This window comes from Anabrus simplex, chromosome 7, assembly GCF_040414725.1.
Source record: "Anabrus simplex isolate iqAnaSimp1 chromosome 7, ASM4041472v1, whole genome shotgun sequence".
Classification (NCBI taxonomy): Eukaryota; Metazoa; Arthropoda; class Insecta; order Orthoptera; family Tettigoniidae; genus Anabrus; species Anabrus simplex.
The window spans coordinates 291,186,752-291,209,794 of NC_090271.1; the positions used below are offsets into that span (position 1 = coordinate 291,186,752).

Consider the following 23,043-nt stretch of genomic DNA (forward strand, 5'->3'; position numbering starts at 1 on the left):
AGGCGCTGGCCTTCTAACCCCAACTTGGCAGGTTCGATCCTGGCTCAGTCCGGTGGTATTTGAAGGTGCTCAAATACGACAGCCTCGTGTCGGTAGATTTACAGGCACGTTAAAGAACTCCTGCGGGACTAAATTCCGGCACCTCGGCGTCTCCGAAGACCGTAAAAGTAGTTAGTGGGACGTAAATCAAGTAACATTATTAACATTTCGGCGTAAGTTTTTAAGTTGTTCGTACAGTACGTAAAACAACGGCTGATCCTTGCTCCAGTTTCAGGAAACATTTTGGGTGGAGCCCGGCCCCCCTAGGCTCCCCCTTAGCTACGCCAGTGTTGTACAGGGTCATTTTTGTTCTTTGTGGGACCTTCTCATCCCATAGTAGATGTCTAACGATACTGTAAAAGTTAGAGCCGTTGGTTGCTCTGTTTGTTATTTCTATCTCAGCTCTATTATTACTAGCCATTACGCTTCTTAAATATCTAAATTGGTGTACTACTTCAACTTGGTGGTCCTGTCTTTTAATGTTGCATTCTGTATTATGTCTGCTGATTTTCAATGCTACTGTTTTTGATTGTTTAAATTTCATTCCATAATCATCAAACTTCTTACACCATGCATTCATATTATTTTGCACTCCCTCTCTTTCATCTCATATTGCCACATCATCTGCAAACACCAGAGCCTGAAGATCTTTATTACCTTTTCCTTTTAGTTCCTTTAAAATAGTATCCATAACTGCTATGAATAGAAGAGGTGATAAGGCACTTCCCTGTTATACTCCTTTGGTTGTATTGAACAATTCAGAGTGACCATCTCCAATACTGACACAGCATTTGCAATTAGTATATAGCATTTGGATCTTCCTAATAAGGTACTCCGGTACACAAAGTTTTCTAAGACTTTTCTAAATAGTTGATCCTTCCATTGCTCCCTAAAATTTATATGGCTGCCAAATATGTTTGGCATTGTGTTATCCTTAGCCGATTTTTTTTTTTTTTTTTTTTTTTTTTTGCTGAATTCAGTTTCCTCGTAAGCTCTTTCAATCTGTTCTTACTCCTGCAAACCCTTCCAAACTATGTTTCTTTCTAATCTGCTTCCTCCTTAATTTCTTTTATGATGGGAAGGTTGCCATTTCTGAAGCCTGCAATAAAAATAGACATAGATTTTTATCTGTTATTTAAGCACTTAAATTACCATTTAATTTTAAACACATATGGGTTTATTTGTAATCTGTATAAACAAGCCTATATGTCTATTGTCATTAGTATTTTATTTTACACTTAATTTTTTTCTATCCAAATGAAGTACATTACACATCAGTTGTTATGTCCACCTTCTCAACATAATCTCCTTGTAACTGTATGCACTTTTGCTATCGATGTGTCAGTCTCTCCAGACCTTCCTGAAACCATTCTTTTGGAGTGCTGTATACCCATGCCTTGACAGCGGTGTCCAGTTCTGCAAAATCCGCAAAACGGCGACCACGCAGAGGTTTTTTCATGTTCCCGAACAAGTGATGATCACTTGGTGTCAAGTTGGGAGAGTATGGTGGGTGTGGCAGCACCGTGAATCCCATTTGATCAATGTCAGCTGTGGTCTCTCGGCTAGTGTGGGGCCGGGCATGAAGCCATGAAGTCGGCTGGATCTTGATCATGACGTTGCAATAGTTCTCTGCACACGTCCACACGCCTCTCCTTTTCAGCTGCGGACAAGAGTCTTAGACACGTGGATGACACATTCCCCAACTGTAAGTGGCCGTGCACGATCCGCTGCAGGGTGTTTCGGCTAATTCCCGTGGCTGCCTCCATTTCCGTAAATGTGATGCATTTGTTTCCTTGGATGGCCTGTTCGACCCGGGCAACGTTGACTGGTGTTGACACTGCACATTCCTTCCAGAACTGGTTCCCTTGTTCATCGATGTGCGCCCTATTTTCCAACATTCCACCCAGTTGTAAACTGTTTTCTGTGATGGCGCATGTTTTCCACAGACTGTACAAAGCGCCGATGAATTTCTGCAGTGGTCGCACCTTCTTTCTATAGGAACCAAGTCGTATAGTGCTGTCCTTGACAGTTGCTTTTCATGTTGTCTGCTCGTAAGCTGACAGTTTTATGAAATGGCTATGACGAATGCATTCATTGGCCCTTGTGCATGTGCTGCTACCAAATGGTGGAATAAGTCACTAGTTACACGTCACCATCTTCAAAAATGAAATGTGATCCATACCCGGACGTACAAAAAATAAAGTGTAAAACAATATAGTACGCCCATTGTATTTTCATTATTAGTGTGTATACATGCGTTCATACATCTTCATTAAAGACCATTATGCCTTTCTGTGTTCAGACTGCGAGCCTCTGTGAACTTACTAAACACCTTCACAATCCTCTGTTTGTAACTAGTGTGGCCTCGTTTAGTTCAATACCTTCGGTCTTTAAATCGTTGTAAACTGAGTCTAACCATCATATCTTGGTCTCCCTCTACTTCGCTTACCCTCCGTAACTGAGTCCGTTATTCTCCTAGGTAACCTATCCTCCTCCATTCACTTTGCATGACCCCACCACCGACGCTAGTTTATGCGTACAGCTTTATTCGAGTTCATTCCTAACTTAGCATTTATCTCCTGGTTCATTATTATTAATGTTATTCATTGCTATTAATGTAGCTACCCAGTGAAAAAGATTTCAAATAAAGCAAAACGTCAGTGCGTCATAAAGGCTCAAGTCCCATGCCCTAGAAGCAGAAGTACATGTATTATAAATTTTTTGCATTAGGCCGGAAGTCCCACATCCCGCTGTTATGAAGCTAAAGGAGTGTGTGTTTTTTAGGACATGCACTTGAAATGTTGGCTGCGCTGTTGTAAATCAAAAAGGATAAATCTGGAATGTGAACTAAATCTATCATGTATAGGCTGTCCTTAGAGAAGTATAAACGTGACAACAGAGGTGAAAAACATGTTGCTAAAGAGTGGTTTTAGAGAAATTTATTTCATGAAATATTCAGTCTTGGATTTAAAGCCCCAGCAACAGACACGTTATGTTTGCGACTTTCTGCAAATTCAGTTGAAGCAAGCCACATTACTGACACAGGAGGAACTAAACAAAAAACTCAACCAGCATCAAGAAGAAGCTACTTATCAATAACACATGAAAAGAAAAACAAGACAAGGATTCAGCAAAGCAAAATAAAAAATTGTTGTGATAATGGACCTCCAGAAATGCCTCCTAACTCCAAGTTTGAAAAACTGCCAGTCTTGCTATCTCAGAAAACTGTGGGCTCTTAATACTATGCACAATGATACCAGAGGTACATCTCGTTGCATCGTATTGAATGAGTTACTGGGTGGCAGAGAGAGCTTCCTGCTTCGTGAAGTGGGCATTGGAGTAAATTAAGCAAGGTACAGAAAAAGTGACTGTATGTTCAGATAACTGTGTTGCTCAGAATTAAAACTTGTTGCTTATGTTTGCTTATATGTGGTTCTTAAGTGAAATAGTCACTTCATATAGATAATTACAAGTATCTACTTAAAGGACACACACACACATGGAGGCGGATCACAGCCGTGTGATTATTATTTAAAAAGAGAAAAGAAAAAATCCACTCTGAAGACTTTTGAAATTGCTGTACCAGGAGATTTGGCTCAGTTTATTGGAACCTGTGGCTATAACAGAAAACCTGTAGAAGTGATAGATATGAAGCTCAAGTATTTCAAGGATTTTGCTTCACTTGCATGATTGAATGTTTCTCCATTATTGGGAAGGAAGAAAATAAAGGAGAGGAATTCATGTTGTCAAAAGTTGCAAAGAAAACTTCTACTAGCAATAATTCAATAAAGCAACATTTAAATCCACCATTTTACACAGGAACATGAGGCCAAATATTGCCCTATATATAAGCAACTTCCTTTAATCAGAAAAGAAACAAACCCCATAACTACAAAGAAGTACAGGGACTTTGTCAACTGTTGCAATGGATTCTGATAGTTTACTATTATTTCTACAGGAATTTAAAAAACTCTGGTGACTGAATAAGAAAACTGAAAACGCTTGCCACAAAATGCGATCGATCATATTCGGTACAGTATAGTTTTCTCGCTGTGTGCATTTGCGAGCTCTCTCGTCAACATTCAAAGGCGATATTAGAGTCGATTAGTAATGTCCGTCAACTGCTGTTCTCTAAAGAAAATTTGAAATGAAAGAGAATAACACGCTTTCATAATAAATGCATAAATAACGTGGCCGATAGCAATAAGAATGTGATACACGTCAAGATACGGCAGTGTACATCATTGATTTCAGAGGATAGTTCATACTTTCTCGCATCTAGTTAAATTTCGGAAAGGCTATTCTCATGTAAATTTTTAGCGAGGAGGTTATAATTTCTCTACATTCGCTTTGAAATATGTTTAAACGATACATATATGGTTAGGTTAGGTGATGTCGTTTGAAGAAGAAAACTGAAATGTTCGCCACAGAAGCCTCGGGAGTGATACGGTATTTCTCCGAATCAAAAACGACGTTTTTCTCAGAATCGCATGCAAAAAATCAAGGGTTGTCTTGCATTCGCGGCCTAACAGTAATGACCACCTCTGGCAACTACTGCGGTAACCATGCTGCTTCTTTTTGCCCCACCCCCGCGCAGACACAGAACTCGTTGACAATAAATGACCGCAATAAACATTGCTAGCCGTGGCAACTGGTTGTACAGCCTCTGTGTAACGACACTGGATCTGGAGAAATAGTGAAGAGATAATGATGTTCTTTTAGCCTCTACGTTTCTAAAATCTGCAGAATGGCATCAAAACACACGAGCCTTCGAATTCTTAGAAAAACCAGCTACTCAGTGGTAGAGTTATAACGTGTCTACTGTACCTGACGCTTAGTAAAATTAAGTTTTATAGACAGCAAGAATATTTTCGTGATGGATAGTCGTATTGTGAAGATAGGTGGAGCAGGTATAGCCGGCAAATTTTCGACAGGTTCTCTTCGAAATTATGATGCTAATTTTGAGTTCATGGTTATTAAACACTCAGAAATGTAGAATAATTGTACAGCCGCAAGAAAATACGGCATAGGCCAAAAAAGCCAAAATCGGTGTTAACATGAAAACAAAGATAGCTAAAAAAATGCGTACTGAACAAGAAATGCATTCAGTGATCTGCAACAAGGACGTTTTAAAGAAGTCGAAGATGAAACTGTGAGGTATGTGCACGAAAAACGCAAGGGCGGAATGGGCATACCATGGCAAGCAAGATGTGCGTGTAGAGGTAGCCGGTTATATCTGACGCTGAGTAAAAGTAACAGTTTTATAGACAGCAAGAATATTTTCCTGATGGATCGTCTTATTTTAGAGACGCATGGAATAAGTATTGCCGGCAAAGTTTCATCGGCTCTCTTCAGTATTATGATGCCGATTAAAAGTTAACGGTCATTAAACCCGCGAAAATAAAGAATAATTGTGCAGCCGGAAAGAAAATACGGCATAAGGAAAGTTAATGTTTGGCGTCTAAAAATGCATACTGTACAACAAAGGCATTCATGCAATTTTACAAGGACTTTCTAAGCCTGATTTAAATTTTTTAAGCAAAAAGTGGGGGTCGTCTTGGATTCAGAGAAATAAGGTATTATGTATATATTTTTTTTCAGAATTAAATTAAACACTTTCTCGTGGTATTGGATTTCGAAAAATAACAAACAAGTAAACCGTAGTGTGGATATCATCCACGGAATCGCAAGTTTTGAACAAACTGGTTGCTGTTTCATATCGATTTTAATGTATATGGGGTTTTACCAACTTTTATACAAAATCGGATATAATGACAATCCGCTATAGCGAGTGAATTTTTCGCTGTTGTGAATTCTCGCTATAACGGACTTCTGCTGTATATATTTACCCAGATTTTTCTGCATCAGATTTTCCCAAACTTTTCTCTGGATACAGTGTCATAGGGTTGATGTCAGATCAGGAAAAATCCTGCTACTGTGTGTGACAGTACGCAGTACGGCATACGACTGTCTAGCTGAGGGTTGGGTGACCAGTACCAAACCTGACAACCTAATGCTCTAGAAGTGTCGTTTTGACAGATCTAAACACTGTTATCCTATGGCTGACAAATGTGTATGGAGTTCGGAACTAATCAAACAAACCAAAGAATATTTCCCTGACAAGTGTGGATAATGCTTGATACAGAATGAGGACATTTTTGTATTATCTGATGTTTTTTGCATTGTGAATAAGTTCTTTCAGATTAGACGAAATCCTCCTACCAAATGTGACAGTACACGCTACGACCTGCGACTGTCTGGCTGAGGGTTGGGCAGTCAGTATCGAACCTGACAGCGTAAGGGTGAACCAATGGCTGCGGGTAGAAGAGTTTCCGATAGGAGGTTTGATGAAGTTTTTTTTTTAGAAAACAACACATAAATTCATAAGAGAACTGCTGCGTTGCAGATGTGGCAGGGGAATGCTACTTGGCTGAGGGAGAAAATTACCAAAAGAATTATCCCCTTGGGTGATAAGCCTAGCAAGACAGCAGGAAGAGTACGGTGCAATTTTATTTCAAACAAAGAATGAGCCTCAGAATGAAAAATAACGCAACTGAAGACCAATCTTCGAGTACCTTTGGAAATAAAAATGTTTATATCCACTCACAGGCTGAGTTCAAAAGCTGTTGAAAATGTTAACCTAGGCATCAGGATAAATGGAAATGTCTTTAATAACATCTGCTTTGCTGAAGATACAGTTGTGTTAAAAAGTAAATTAAAAAAAAAAAAGCTATATGTTTGGGGCGTCAATCTATAGAGATCTTTTGCACTATGTGGTATGAATCTGCATGTAATTGGAATGGAGGAAGTGTAGAGTGTTGAATGTGAGGAAAGGAACATTAAGGACGACACAAACACCCAGTCCCCAGGCCAGAGATATTAATCATTTACAATTAAAAACCCCTGACCCAGCCAGGAATCGAACCTGGGGCCGCCGGGTGATAGGTGGCCACGTAGCCCCTTGCACCGCGGGGCCAGATAGCAAGTAACCTTACTGATTTTCAAATTATTATTAACAACATTGTAAGCATTAGTGCAGCATTTGGTCTGTTCGTGAATATTGGCAAGACCAAGCTGATTATATTTTCGGAAACTCCTAAGCAGGCCTCCCTGCACATCAGCAATGAAATTGTTCAGGAAATGTCATCCTTTAAATATCTTGGGACTATACTGAATGAGCATTGCGATCCCAAGAATGAAATCTTATCCAGAATCGGGCAAGCCAGAAATTTGTTCAACAGTATGAGGGCCTTGTTTGACAGTAGAGTTCTCAACCTTCAGCTCTGAGTTTGAATATTGGGATGGCATGTTTTCCCTGCCTCTCTGTATGGTTTTGAAGGCTGGATGCTCAGCCCTTTGCCAGAGAGGCAGATTGAAGGTTTCGAAAGGTACTTGTACAGAAGAATGCTTTGAATATCCTGGGTAGAAAGAAAGACTAATGAGGAAGTCCTCCACTAATTAAATAAGAAAAAAGAGCTTGTAAAAACCATCAAGGAGTGAAAGCTGAGGTACATCGGGCCCATCACAAGATATGAACGATACGAACTTCTCCAACTCATCATCGAGGGCAAAATTGAAGGGCAGTGATCTGTGGGGAGACGAAGAAATTCGTAGCTTAAAGACTTGCACCGTTAGTATGGACAAATTTCTATTGAAATCTTTCAAGCCGCTGTGTCACGAATTAACAGAATCAGTTGGATAATCATCTTTCCTAGGGAGATGGCATCCTATGAAGAAGACTTTATTTCCTTAAACTTTATTGGTATATCTTTACTCTTCAGCAGGTCTCTTACACTGGTAGAAAGCACTTCCCTTTGTATTCTGCTAGTTTCCACTTCCAATATTAGCATTTAGCCCTGACGAATAGAAGAAGCAAGTGTGATGACTCGAGTTCAAGTGCGCCCCGCCAGGCAGCGCTAGAGTGTGGTAGGTCCACAGTACCGATCAGCTGGGCTTAGGAATGGTGACTACTCCGTAACTGATAAGTATATACACTGTCTTTTTCAAAAAATATGAGACATTACAATTAAAATACCATGGCAGAGAACAATTGAAAATATCATACACGGAAATAAGAGCTACGACCTTTATCACATGTTGCGAAATGCACAAGTTGCTTGAGTGTACATATACATAAATAACACAACTCCCAGCATATTAAAACAAACACCCATGAATTATTTAAAGGTAATACTCTACTTACCAACTCAGTTTGTCGGTTACTGGACTTTCGAAAGCTTGCGTGAAGATTTGGCAATTGTTCGAGATTGTAAATCTCGCCGGATTTCTTTCATTCTGAAGAAAAATTGGCACTTCAGATAATGATAAACAAGTCTGGGGATTATATCCTTAACATGTTGAAGACAACAGGCAACGCCTGAAGGTTCAACTGAAATTTTGTCTATAGAATCGATACAATCAAAAAATATTTCGCCCCACATCGAGTTCAGTTTTTCACGAATTATTTTCTCGACCTGGAAAAGAATGTCACATATACTTTTCGAAGGGCGTGTTAAAAACACTTCATTATTGCTTGAACCGTAGTCTGTTATTTTGGAGAGAACTGAAAATGTACTTTGATTATTGTCACGTAGAGAATGGACACAGGGCAAACACTTAATAAATTTAGAAGAGTGATTAACAGCATCCCCAGCCAATTGCTGAATGTTATGGATGGAGTCTTGGGTAAGGAGTACAAGATTTAAAAAAAGTCCAAAACAAAAGTAATGTAGTGCAGTCGTACCTAGTCAGGTGATGTAGGTAATATTTGATTAGGAAATGAAGCCTTAAAAGGAAGTAGATGAATATTGTTACTTGGGTATTAAAATAATAACACAATGGCAGAAGCAAGGACAAAATAACATGCAGACTAGCATGAGCAAGGAAGAGCTTTCTTATGAAAAGAAATTTACTCACTTCGAACACTGATATAGGTATTAGAAAGATGATGATTGTTGTTTAAAGGCGCCTAACAGCTAGGTCATCGGCCCCTAATGGTACGAGGTGCAACAAAATGCAAATTAAAATTAAAACTTCAAAATGTATTGACTAGAGTCTAAAATGAATGGTGATGAAAAGGTCTTTTCGGCATCAGAAAGCACACTAGAATAATAACCCAAATTTTGATCAACATTAGACTGACCTTTTAATCCTGCATTCGCTGATGCACTCCCATCTTCAATCTTCTTTTCCTAGTGGTGTCTAGATTCTTTTTCCTGTTGGGAGTTTCACGGGACTTAATCTCACTTAAAAGGTATTTTGGCAAATTAGGGAAAACGTGAGACACTGCTCCTGGACGTAATTTCCATCTCACACGAGACATAACTACTTTTTTTACCATTCATTATAAAATTATCTGATTTTACTATCAAATCATCAGAGAAATGATCTTGACAAATTCTACTATTACGCGTTAACACAGTATCCTTTCGTGGAATAGCTCTGGCCTATTTTTTAAATTTATTTATATTCTTCGGTGGTGAAAAGAATCTTAATACCATTAACTACTCTACCATAGCCTGACTTACAGCCAAGCACAAAACAGTACAGCATGTTGAACTATTAATGTAATCAAGCCACATAACACACATGCTTGAAGTGCACAACACACAATGAACTGAGTGTAGGAACTGAAAGCAAAGAAAATTCAACTTATTGACTTTAAATATCTCGCACAATAACGTCTCCTGCACTTTCCTACACATGGCTTGCCGGCATTACTAGAGCACGTGTTAGGACACCGTCATTTGCCGTGCTTCCTTGCAATGGCGGGTCCACAAACTACCATGCTATAACGGCTGAGTCATCACACTTGTTATTCTGTTCATCATGGTTTAGCATCAGTTCACTTCCTAAATACTTGAAAGTGCCCTTTACTCCTTCTAGACCCTTATCTCCAATTTTTTATTCCTCCTCTTCCTTTCCTCTGGTCATAACTATTGTTTTTCTCTTCTTTGCACCAATCTTTATTCCCCATTGGTCAACCTTCCCACTTAAGAAGCCGATCTGTTCCTGTATCTCATACTAATCCTTTCTCTGGATCACAATATCATCAGCATAGAGCATTACATTAATTTTCATTCCTTTATAGATTTTTTTTTTACTTGCTTTATAATCTTGTCCATTACCAAAAATTACTGATGTTATTTGGCTATCATTGTCACATCTGAAACTTCCCTAGTCCAAGAAGTCCGATAGAAGCTACAGTACTTTCCTAATTGGAAAAGTAGGACAAGTTAAAAAATTGAACATTTTACTACTCTTTCATATAGGTTGAGATAGCTGTAAATATGAGAAAAAATTCCTTATACTTTCTGCAATAAGACGTTCCTTACACTTTGTACTGTATACAAATTTGTTAGTTTTATTCAGTATAGCATTCTGCACTTTGTTGTTCCGTTTTATAATGTAGGATGACATGCTCATGCTAAAAATACTTTGAAGATAATCTATATTATTTGCAGGGATACATGCCAACAAAGGGTGTCCTTGAAAAGTATGATCTCCTGCAATTTTGGGAGGTTACAGAAGCAGTTAAGCAAGGCAACATCATGCAGTTGAACAAAGTAATGCAAAGACATGAACCTTTCTTCATCAAGTTTGGTATATATCTTATACTTGAGAAACTGAAATGCATCACTGTTAGAAATTTGTTCAAAAGAGTGTAAGTATTAGTTTTCTACATTTATTAATCATTGATATCTTAGTATCACCATTTGGGGTTATTTTGGACAGAACAGTACTTTTTTTGTTTTAATGTTGATCACTCTGAATCCTGCATTTGCATGGTTTGAATTGAAGACAAATTCCCTTGCCAATTTCTGCCTACTGGTTTTGTGTTAAGAAAGATTCAAGTAAACAGTGGTCTTTGTTGCCAGCATCATTGTAGTCTGTGCAATTGCTATGTCAACTTCTTACTGTACAAAGGTACTAAAAGGGTCTAGCTGCTGGTAATTATTATCTACTGTTTATTCTGTTGTGTTTGAAAAGTATTTGTATGAGGGGAGTAGTTGGAGAGTTTGAGGGAGATAATTACGATTTTCTCAGAAGACAGGAAGGAAGGTAGGCCTCCCTCAAACAATGTACAAGATACAGTAGGTGTAAAAGAGGGATGGGAAGGAAAGGGGGGAAATGTAGAAGAAAGTAGGAGGGAAAGGAGAAGGTGGTAGTGTTTCACATTGGTACCAACAACATAAAGCAAGCAGGTATAAGTGCCAGCATAGTTGGGGATGTGTGGGATCTGGTAAGTGCAGCACGGGTGAGTTTAAGGAAGCAGAGATTGTTATCAGTGGAATACTGTGTAGGAGGGATACTGACTGGAAGGTGATTAGGGATTTAAATGAAACTATGAAGTGGGTATATGAGAAACTGGCAGTGAGATTTCTAGATCCTGAAGGCTGGGTAGGAGATAGGGATCTGCACTCAGATGGCCTTCACTTAAACCACAGTGGTACGTATGTATGTTGGGTATTCCGTCCAAAGGGTGGTTTGATCGTCCACAGCTCCGCCAACAGTTGTCGTAAATAGCCTAGGCGTCACTGAAGAGGCGTACTAGGGAAATGAGGAGTGATGTAGTTTCCCGTTGCTTTCCTCACCGAGACAGAAGTTGCTGTTACATATCAGTCTGCAAAGTCCACTGCAATGCATGCACCAACCGACCGTATGAGTGATATATTCACACCATTCATAGCAGGGACTGGCTGCATAAGGAATGGTATTGCTAGCATCACTCATACCTCGGTCACTTTCATATTGTCAAAGCCAAGGATGAGACTGAGACAGGTCAATGAAAGCAACAAATTTATTCGAGCCCATACCAGAAGACATAGTGCACTGTAAACACTATATCTCGCCAGCAAAGGCATAATAAGTTAGGAAATTTATTTAGAAGGGTGATAGGGAGTACAATTAGGGAAAATGGGTGGTCTAGGGAGCAGTGATAAGGGTACAGGGATCTGGAAGTCAAGTAATGATGACATAAAAATGTTAGTGTTGAACTGTAGAAGTATTGTGAAGAAAGGAATAGAATGAAGTAATTTAATAGATATATACTTACCATATATTGTAATAGGTGTTGAATGATGGCTGAGAAATGATATAATGGATGCAGAAATTTTCTCACGGAGCTGGAGTGTGTTGCATAAAACCAATTTAATGTTTTTACCCATATTTAACTCACTACTAGTATGTACAATTCTTTTTTTTTTTTTTTTATCCACTCAATTCAATACATAAAATGTTTATTGTCTCTAAAGGGACATTACAGTACAAATGTTAATTGGGACATATTTCGCTTGCTGTATCGAGCATCTTCAGCCATCTTATTATACAATTTTCTCAAGGTTGAGTCATACATTAAACCTTCTGTATAATAATTTTGTTCATTGAAAATGTTTTACACAATCAATTTTTGTCACTATTTAAAAAGTAATCAAGTAAACTTGAATATTAAACTGTATCATTAATGGATTAGATGTTAATTACATAATATTGATAAAATGTCATTACTAGCCTACTTAAAAAGTAAACAATTTTTTTTTTTTTTTTTTTGACAATGAAAATGTATCATTAATGGATAGACGTTAGTGACATAATACTTATGTCCAACCAAAAAACCTAACCCCACGGCACTTAACGCCCTTGAAAGGGCCTTGGACTCCCCAGCGACCGCTGCTCAGCCCGAAGGCCTGCAGATTACGAGGGGTCGTTTGGTCAGCACGACGCATCCTCTCGGCCGTTATTCTGAGCTTTCGAGACGGGCCGCCATCTCACCATCAGATAGCTCCTCAATTCTAATCACGTAGGCTGAGTGGACCTCGAACCAGCCCTCAGGTCGAGAGAAAAATCCCTGACCTGGCTGGGAATCGAACCCAGGACCTCCGGGCGAGAGGCAGGCATGCTACCCCTACACCACGGGGCCGGCAATATTGATGTCCAAGTCATATTAAATATGCCAATTAAATTGAAAGATTTGGCCAATTCTCATTTGTTTCTTGATTTTTCAAATACTCTTAGTGTATTTATCAGAGTTTCAAATGAAATTAGTGAAAGTTAAAGGATTAAACTTGCAGTATTTTTTCTGTTGTGTCCAGTAAATATAGGCCGACTTAAATCAGTTGAAGATTGTGAAGGCTACAAGTATAATGCACACAACAGAGTATAAACCTCCAATGGTCCATTAATACTGATGTAGTTCACAAAACACAACGGAAAAAATACTGCAAGTTTAATCCTTTAACTTTCACTAATTTCATTTGAAACTCCAATAAATACACTTAACAGTATTTGAAAATTCAAGAAACAAACGAGAATTAGCCACATCTTTCAATTTAATTGGCATATTTAATATGACTTGGACATCAATATTATGTCACTAATGTCTAGTCCATTAATGATACAGTTTAATTGTCAATTTTACTTGATTACTTTTTAAGTAGTGGTGAAAATTTATTGCGTAAAACATTTTCAATGAACAAAATTATTATAAAAAAGGTTTAATGTATGACTCAACCTTTGTATTGTAATGTCCCTTTAGAGACATTAAACATTTTATGTATTGAATTGAGTGGATAATAAAAACAAGAATTGTAAATACTGGAGTGTGTATCGTAGAGATAGGATAGGAATGGTAGGAGGGTGAGTATTCATTCTCGTGAAAGAAGAATTTGTAAGCTACGAAAAACTTATGACGGTGATTCAGAATTATTTGATAAGATAATGAACTATGTGTGAAACGATATGGAAAGGAAAGTGATTATAGCGGGAGATCTCAATTTACCAAAAGTCGATTGGGAAGGCAATACGAACGACGACGGGAAGCACGACCAACAAATGGCAAATAATATTTAGCCACTGTTCATTTGTACTGACAATATGATGGTGTCTAAATATGTGCATTATTAGCCATTAGCTCCACAGGAATTGACAATGGTTAAAATCTTCACACAAAAATATCATCATCATCATCATTTTCCTTTATCCAGCTGTAGCTGGGTAGGGGCAAATATGGTTCGTCTCAACTTTCTTCGGTCTTTCCACCACTCCTCCTCCAACACTGTGTCCCAGTCCAGGTTTCTTTCTATAATACTGCGTTAGATTGTATCCTTCCATCTCAATCGTGCTCGTCCATGGGCTCTCCTTCCTTGCATTTTCATTTCCATCACCTTTTTTTGGCATTCTTTCATCACTCATTTGCTTTATGTGCCCAGACCATCTTAGTCGGCTCTTCTCTATTCTATCATTCATTTTTTCCACTCCAATTTCTTCCTGGATTTTCTCGTTCCTTATTTTGTCTCTTCTACTCGTCTCTATCATATTCCTCAAGAACTTCATTTTGGCTGCCTATATTCGACTCTCATCCTTCTTTGTTATTGTCCAAGTTTCTGCTCTGTAAGTTGTTATGGGTACGTAATACATCTTGTACATAGTTTTCTTTGCTTCCATTGGCACATCTTTGTCCCATAACATGTTTATATCATACTAATTTCACCATCCAGTCAAGCAATCTCCTTTAATTCACTTCCCATGTATTTGAACATTTCCACTACTTTCAGGGGCTTGTCTGCAAGTCTAATCTGACCTTTCCCTTCTTTCTCCCCTCTAGTCACAACAAGAGTTTTACTCTTTTTACACTTATTTTCAATTCACAATCTTCGATCTTCCTATTGCAACCGACACCTACACGTTAAACACATACGTCGGATAATTCAAGGCCAGGATCGCAACTGGGAAAGGCGATTGACACAGCCCTGAACTGGAAACGGTTTTAATCATAAATCAATAAAGGATATGACTCAAACAGTATTAGCAATGAAATGCCAATAAGATTTAAATAAGGGTTTATTATGAATTAAAATAAAATGAAAACAAACAAGAAAATTGAAGCCAATGATTAAAAAGCGAAAAGAATTTCAACGTAAACATACCTTCTTCAGTGGTTTTTACAACATCGTTGTAGGAGCTCAACATTATTACGCTCAAGAATAATAAGGAAAATTGTGACAAGCTCCATGTCTTAAATTCAGCCATATTACATTATCATCAATATTATTACTATTAACACGGCCGAACTCGGTCGTTCTTTCACGAGACTCATTTCATTTTTAATGTAGGAGTGTGTACATCTCATTCTCGACACAACAACAATAATCATGGCTCATTCATTGCCACACGAGTCATGGAATACAAAACGGAGAAGAAAAACTAAAAGAATGAAGGTATCAGCATGGGACAGAGACCAACATCTCTGAACCACAGCAACAAAGATAAATCAAAGAGAATCGCAGGCATGGGCATAACTAAAACTACAAAAAAGTAAACATGGCGGCCCCTTGGGCATGCAAACGCCCAAGGCGGGGACATGGCAAAAATAAATAAAATCGTACCAAAAATAAACATGAGGTACTGAAACAAGATTTAAAATAACAATTGAGTTGGCTGGTATTACATCTTTTCGCCCCTTCCTCACTCATCAACACACATCCCAGCATTCACACACACACCGGAACAACCAACAATATGAGCGGCCGCTCTACTTATCAAAGTCGAAATTAATTCATGCACCATGACTCACCTGGTCACTAATCAGGCCTCGTGTAAATCAAGTAGCAGCGTGCACCACACAGATAATTTAACAACGAGATCGTAGGAATCCCGTACACAAACTCATTTCTTATGACGTGAATGAAGTTCAAGCCGAGACGAGGGGCATTCATACAACAGCTGGCGAAATATCATAGCATGCAGTGCACATTAATAGAACAAGATCGAGACCCAGTTACCAACACTTCATAATCACGACACATCAACAAGTACACATTCATTCATGCAGCAGAGTTGTAGGGTATATATCAATCAGCTATGGTTAAAACTGAAGAATACCGGGACATAGTAATATTAAAGTAAAAACAAGGTTTGCACGTACCTGCAATATTAAAAATCAAGACAAAAAGACAAGGCAAAGAAGTGCAGTTAAGAGGTAACACTGCTCGTCTCGTAAAAGCAACGACCTTCCATCATTACAAACGAGGGTGCTGCCCTCTCTAGTACATCGGCAGAAGTACTTATGTCATTTGAATTGAGGCCGTAAGAATTCATTTACCAATAAGAAACATCATACTTATGGGCATGCCATTTGAGTGTGGTACACTATTCACCACATCCAACTGTTCTTGAACCTTCCTGTCGTCTTCTCCCCAAATCACAATATCATCTGCAAATAACGACATGTTCATTCTCTTCCTCCATATGATTTTTTTTGCCATTCTCATAATGTCATCCATTACTACTATTGTAACCAGGATTGGTGATAGAACACTTCCCTGTCTCAGCCCACTAGTTATTTTGAACCAACTTGTCCTGCCAACTTGTGTTTGCACGCAACTACAACATTGCCATGATCATTTTTATTAATCCCTGTCCAGTTCTTTTTGCTTCAGACTGTCCCAAACTTTAGTCCTGGGGACACTGCCATATGCCTTTTCAGTGTCAATGAATGTCATCACTATATCATTCCTGTACTCCCTTTGCTTTTCCATCAGTTGTCTCATAATGAAAATGGGCTCTGTGGTTGACCTTCCACTTCTGAAACCAAACTGATTTTCCTGTATCTCAACCTTATTCTACTTTCCAGTATCCTCTCCATTATCTTAGCAATATGGGATATTAGAGTAATTCCCCTGTAGTTCTTCAAAACTTTGTTATCGCCTTTCTTCAAAATTGGGATGATTATTCCTTTTTGCCAATTCTCAGGGACCTCCTTATTCTCCCAGACATTCCTGAGAACCCGATATGTCCACTGTAGGCGTACAGCTCCAGCTGCCTTAATCATCTCAACTGAAATTTCATCTATTCCAGAAGTTTTTCCATTCCTCACCTTTCTTACTGCCATTTCAATTTCATTCATTGTAATTTCTTTATCCATTTCTTCATCCACTAATTGCCTTTCCTGGTCGTCTATTGAATGACTGTCATCAGTGTTACCGATGTTTTTGTGGTAGGTAGAGGTGAAAGAAGGTGCGGGGGTGAACAGGTCTCAAGCTACGAAATTAAAGTTAATTTAAAATTTAACAAGGTTATATTTTCTTTCCAAAATTCAGAAAAAACACGAATGGCAGGTACAGAGTAGCAAGGTAACAAATTACAAGTACAGTATTCACAAGATTTGGGCTTCGAGCCCCTAACTCACAATTCTTGGGCAATTAGCCCAACTTTACCCCAAAACAAGTTTCAACAGAGGGGCAGAAAACCCCATTCATGCCCAGGAGCACTTGCTCCAAATTACACAGTTAAGGCCTCCTTGAGATGCACAGAAAACAAAATTTTCAAGAAAGAGCAACTTGCTCTCAAAATTTAAGCCTGTCAAAGGCCACACCAAACTCCACCTTCAAGTTGTCCTCTAAGGACATAGACACAGGGGTAAAATACCCAACCTACTGAGGCCTATTAAGTGAGAAAAAGGTTAATTACCTGACCTCTAAAATAACAATTTGAGAGGAGGCGATCTGCACTCCTAATACATTTTGTTTAAAACCTAATCTGGCTCAAGGCCGCTAATGCAAGGGCTAATCCCATACTACAGAGGTGACTTTAGAAAAGAACAATTTACATTACATTAAGGAAGGATCGGTTGTGAGAAATAAGTTCACCTCAAAACAATATGAGTGGGAGCTCGAGAGGGTTAAGCACTCTCTATCCCAATATGTAGCTTTAAAAGAGAATAGATGCTAAGAGTCTTTACATTTTAGGGAAAGTTACATGGTAGAAACGCTTCGGACCCGCCCCGAGAGTTAAACTGCTGAGCTAGCAAGAAAAGAAGTTATTAAAAGGCCATTACCTTGGTGTTGAACTGCTCCCCGAAGAAAGAGGAGCTTCCCGCCCCCTGCTATGTACTTTACACACTGAAAGATGGTACTGAAGTGGCGCAGAGACCCTAAAATCAGCAGTTTATATACTCTCGCGGAAAGTTCGAGGCGTTTCAGGAAAGAAAACACCCGCCCACAATCATTTATTGGTTAGGGTTAAGCAGCATATCCAATAGGAAGAAGAAACCCCTTATTGGTCGTAAATTAATTAAGGAAATTCGGGATTGGCTAAATTCAAAACAAGGGGAAAGAAAGGGGAATACAGCCAACTTAAACAATACCAGAAAGAAATTTAACAAGAAACAAACTTTTGACATGAAAATTTCTCCAAAAAACAGTTCTTTCACCTTGCACTAGGGTGCACTATTGTAGTTCTTCAGTAGTGTCCTCTAGAAGAGAAAGTTCACATTTCTTACTACAAGCAAAACAAAAATACATCGAAAACGACCCGGTTCAGAAACTTCAAAATTTCCAAGTAGTGACATCTTCTGAGAAACTTGAAAATTAACACCTTAAATAAAGTTCAGACTTCCTCCAGAAGGGGAGTTTCAACTGGCGCAAAGTTTGAATTAGCGGCGTGGAGGTGTACCGCCCGGTACAGACCTCCCCCCTCAAAAGTTCCTCCAAGGGGTAACACAGAGGAACATAAACTTTGTTTCAAAATAAGTTCCAAGTTATGATCTTGATATAGACATTAATTGCAGAAGCATTTATAAAATTTACTAAATTTGGTTTGATCCAGTTTCAAAAATTCTCGTAGTAACTGCTGAAGTAATGTCTTTATGTTTGTAGAAGTTGAATTCAGAAGGAAAACTTTAGTTTTTAAGGTTGAGGAAAAATTTTCTAAGTCCACCAGGTATTGCAGTAAAATGCAAGAAAAGGTAGTAATGTTGAACTGGAATGTCCATATAGCTGGATATGTACTTCAAACGTTGATAATTTTAACGGCCAGACCAGCCGCCACTGCTTGAGTTCAGAGGAGGCCGCCCGGACCCCTCAAGTACCCTGAGATACCACTCGCCCGCACTATGAGAGGACTAGTGGTGTTGAAGCACGCCGCGCCCGCGGCGAACATATACAGGCTGCGGGCAAGTAGCAGGATGTGCGCCGCACATCAGCCTTGGCCGGGAGGAGGGCTTCGGCTCGCCGTGCACAAGTCGACCTCGCTGGAGTAGAGGGGGCCCTTCCTCTATCCCAGTCGCGGCATGGCGCAACGCGGCTGCGGGGGCACTGAAACATTAAAGCTCGACGGCAGAATTTCTGTTGGACCAGAATGATTTTAGGGTACATTCATTGTGGTGAGGTTGAGGGGCCAGCGGCGTGGAGAAATTCAATTCAAGTACAAGCCACTGTGTGTAGTGGAGCAGGAGACGGGAGCGTGGTAATGGCCATGGCAACGACAGGATGGCAGTTCAACGGTTCGGGGAAGGTTTTACAAAAATGCTTACAGATAAAACAAAATATAATAGAAGGGGCAGAAGGCCTTAAAGGTGAAAACCTCAAAAAAAATATAACCTTCATATTCCTTTCAAGATTATATGAAGCAAGTTAGCACAGAAATTATACAGGTTTCACCTGCGACAGGTGAACCCTAAATATCCTCTCGGTGGCTGGATTACTTAATAACAACGTAACCGGCGTCAGGAAATCGAGAATGACACACGGCCCATGAAATCTGGGGGCAAGCTTGCCCGCGGGAACAAAATTCTTGACCATCACTTGGTCGCCTACCTTCAAATTGGTGGGTCTCCGTCCACGATCATATCTTTCCCTAACCTTTTCATGAGACACTTTAAGATTGGCTTTAGCCTTCTTCCAAAGATCTTTAATGTTGTCCGGGTCTATTGTCTCCGGTAGAATGTCACTCAGAGACCAGAGGTTAGAGAGCGGCGTGTTGGGAACAAACTTGAACATCAAAGACGCTGGAGTAAATTTATGTGATTCATGAACCGCCGAATTCAAAGCAAAAGCTAACCAATGCAGGGACATGTCCCACCTGGAATGATCTTCATGATGATAGGCAATAAGCGCGGACCTGAGATTACGATTAACCCGTTCAGCCAGAGATGGTTGAGGGTAATAAGCAGAAGTAGTTACATGAGAGATGGACAAGTCAAAACAGAATTTACGAAAAAGATTTGTTGTGAACGCCTTAGCATTATCAGACACAATATATTGGCACGGACCAAAAGAAGCAAAAATAGAATTTAGGCAAGTAATGGTGGACTGAGCGGTAGCCAGCTTAGTCGGAAATAACCAGGAAAATCTTGTAAAACCATCTAAATATTTAGCCACTTTCATCCCAGATGGCAGCACATTGCAAGAAATGACCTGCAGAACAGAAAGTGGTCAAATATTAAGCCATTGAAGGGCTGCAGACACCACCAAATTCAATAAGGCTCAATAACATTGGCTTCTGTCAAGTATATTAAACTTTATTGAAATGTCCACATATTTAGTCATCGTTCATGTACGCAAAGTGAGCATAAATTTTGTGAGCGTTAAAGGGTTAAAACCTTTCCTTAGTGGGTGCCTACGTTGTAATAGCAATATATCCCCAAAATTCCATTTGTTTATGTAGAGTAGTTTTGCCTGGGCATTGATATACAATCAGTCAGGACATTACCTTTTATAGATATATAGATAAGTATTATAATAAAAATACATCAACCCCTATTTCAACCCCCCCAATTGGATTTTCCAAAAACAAAATGTTTTTCTTTATTTTTTAAATGATATCCCAAATACCAATCTTCATGTCTCTAACATCTTCAGTTTTTGAATACATAGCAAGTATCCTCATAAAAAGAATTCAACTCCTTTTTCAGTTATTTTCACCCACCCCCTTAAGTGGATTTTCTGAATGAAGATTCCTAATACCAATTTTCACAGCTGTAATCTTTATTTTTTAGATATAAGTACTCTCAAAAAATAAATCAATCTTTATCACTTCCTTTCATCCTCCCTTTTAAGTGGATTTCCAAAAAATACTAAAAACAAACTTGTTTTTTTATTTATAAAGGAGATTCCAAATACCAATTTTAATGTCTGTAACATCTTTAAAAAGTAACAACGCCTTTTTCACTTCTTTTCACCCCCCCCCCCTCCCACCCACTTCCACTCTGAAGAGGATTTTCCGAAAACAAAAAGATACATGTTTCTTTATTTTTAAAGGGGTTTTAAAATACAATTTTCACGTCTGTAATATCTTCAGTTTTTTAGATATCTGCATCCTAATAAAAATAATTCAACCCCTTTTTCAGTCTTTTAACCCCCTCCCCAGCTGTAAATATTTTTTCCAAAAGCAATAATAATTATTTCTTTATTTTTAAAAGATTACAAATACACTAATTTTTACATCTGTAACATGTTACATTTCGGAGATATATTGTTGATATGATCATTTTATAAATTCACCCGCTTTTTCACTTCCCCTTAAGTGGATTATGCATGTTTCGTTACTTTTACAGGATATTCCAAATTCCAATTTTCGTGTATGTTACATCTTCAGTTTTTGAGATAAAAGTATCCTCATAAAAGTTATTCAATCTCATTTTCACCCTTTTCCACCCCTTCTTAAGGAGATTTTCCAAAAACTTTTTTTTTTTTTTAATTTTCAAGGAGATTCCAAATAACCAATTTTTGCGTCTGTAAACCATTAAATTTTCGAGATATATACACTTAAACAACTCACCCTCTTTTTGCCCCCTTAGCAGCAAAATATCCTAAAATCTTCCCTTAACGAGCACTTTTTAAAAGATGGTATTTGTTCGGGGCGTCGGCCCATGTGGATCTTTTGCCTCTACTAGCACCATATTGTACGAACTTGCATGTGATTAGAATGGCGGTAGTGTGGAATGTTACGTGTGAGGAAAGGAAGATTAAGGACGTCACAAACACAAGTCCCCAGGCCAGGGATATTAATCATTACAATTAAAAATCCCTGACCCAGCCGGTTAATTGAACTCGGGGCCGCCGGGTGACAGGCGAACGCAATGCCCCCTACACCGTGGGGCCGGACTAATGAGCACTTACACTGTAATATAAATGTATTCCCAAAATTTCATTCCTGTATGTCCGGTAGTTTTGGCTGGGTGATAATGAATCAGTCAGTTAGGACATGTCATTTTATATATATAATTCAGCTCTTTCTTCAGTTCTTTTCAGCCGCCACCTTCTCCTTTAAAAGTGGATTTTACGAAAACAAAAAATTATGTGTTTTTATTTTATTATTTATTTACATATTTTATGCCCACATTGGAGCACTTAAATCAATACATTTGAGTTAATTTCTTCTTTTTCTTCTCCCAGAACTTTCTCATCCTCCCCAACCTGGAAGCCCTTTGTGTGTCCGATATAGTGTATTGTTTCCGTTCAATTGTTTTTAGTTTGAGACTTATGGTTTTGTTCTTCAAAATCCTCAGATTTTTTCTGTCTTTGATTTGTTGCCGAGTTATACCCAATTTTTCCAAATCATCCTGAACTTCTTTGAACCAATTATTATTGATTTTATTTTTCAAAAAGTAATCATATAGTTGTTTCAATATCCTGGTGTCTGGTAATCTTGATATGTGACAGAAAAAGGAAATTCTTCTTTTACGCGTTGTAGGTTGTAGATATTATTGATTCTCATTCACGATAGACAATGTTGTTGGGCAACAATCTCCACTGTCCATCAACTTGGTGTTTTTTATTAATAATTGTTCTAAGAATTCTTCTATCAGTTTTCTGTAATTTCTCTGTTGTAGATTTTACATTTAATTTGAATAAAGTTTCACTAGGATACGTTGCCTCTGGTTTAACTATGGAATTATAGTGTTTCAGCTTAGCGTTTATCGAAGGAGATTTTTTTTTTAAATAGGTTGGCCAGGTAAGTCTTCGTGCTTGTTTAAATTTAGTTGTTCTGTGTTCTATTGCTTCTTTTTCATTTGTGTTCCATGTTATTATTTCCCCAAGATATTTGAATTTCTGAACAATTTTAATCTCTTTATTACTGTTCAGTTGAATAACTGGTAAATCAACTTTAAAAGTTGACATCATTTCTGTTTTTTCAAATGAAATTTGTAATTCTATTTTTTTTTTGGCTATAATTTCTAGTTGTTCAGTTTGAAATTTAGCCTCTTCTATCGTATTTGCAAGTAAT

The 23,043-nt window shown here is 38.4% G+C and overlaps 1 protein-coding gene across 1 annotated transcript in view; it reads left to right on the top strand.

Annotated features, from left to right (window-relative positions):
* Positions 1 to 23,043, top strand: part of PCID2 (PCI domain-containing protein 2) — a 218,880-nt gene that overhangs the window by 138,425 nt on the left and 57,412 nt on the right. The window contains exon 7 of the mRNA XM_067150936.2: positions 10,503 to 10,702. Within this exon, the coding sequence (XP_067007037.1) occupies positions 10,503 to 10,702 (200 nt within the window). The remainder of the gene's footprint in view (positions 1 to 10,502; positions 10,703 to 23,043) is intronic.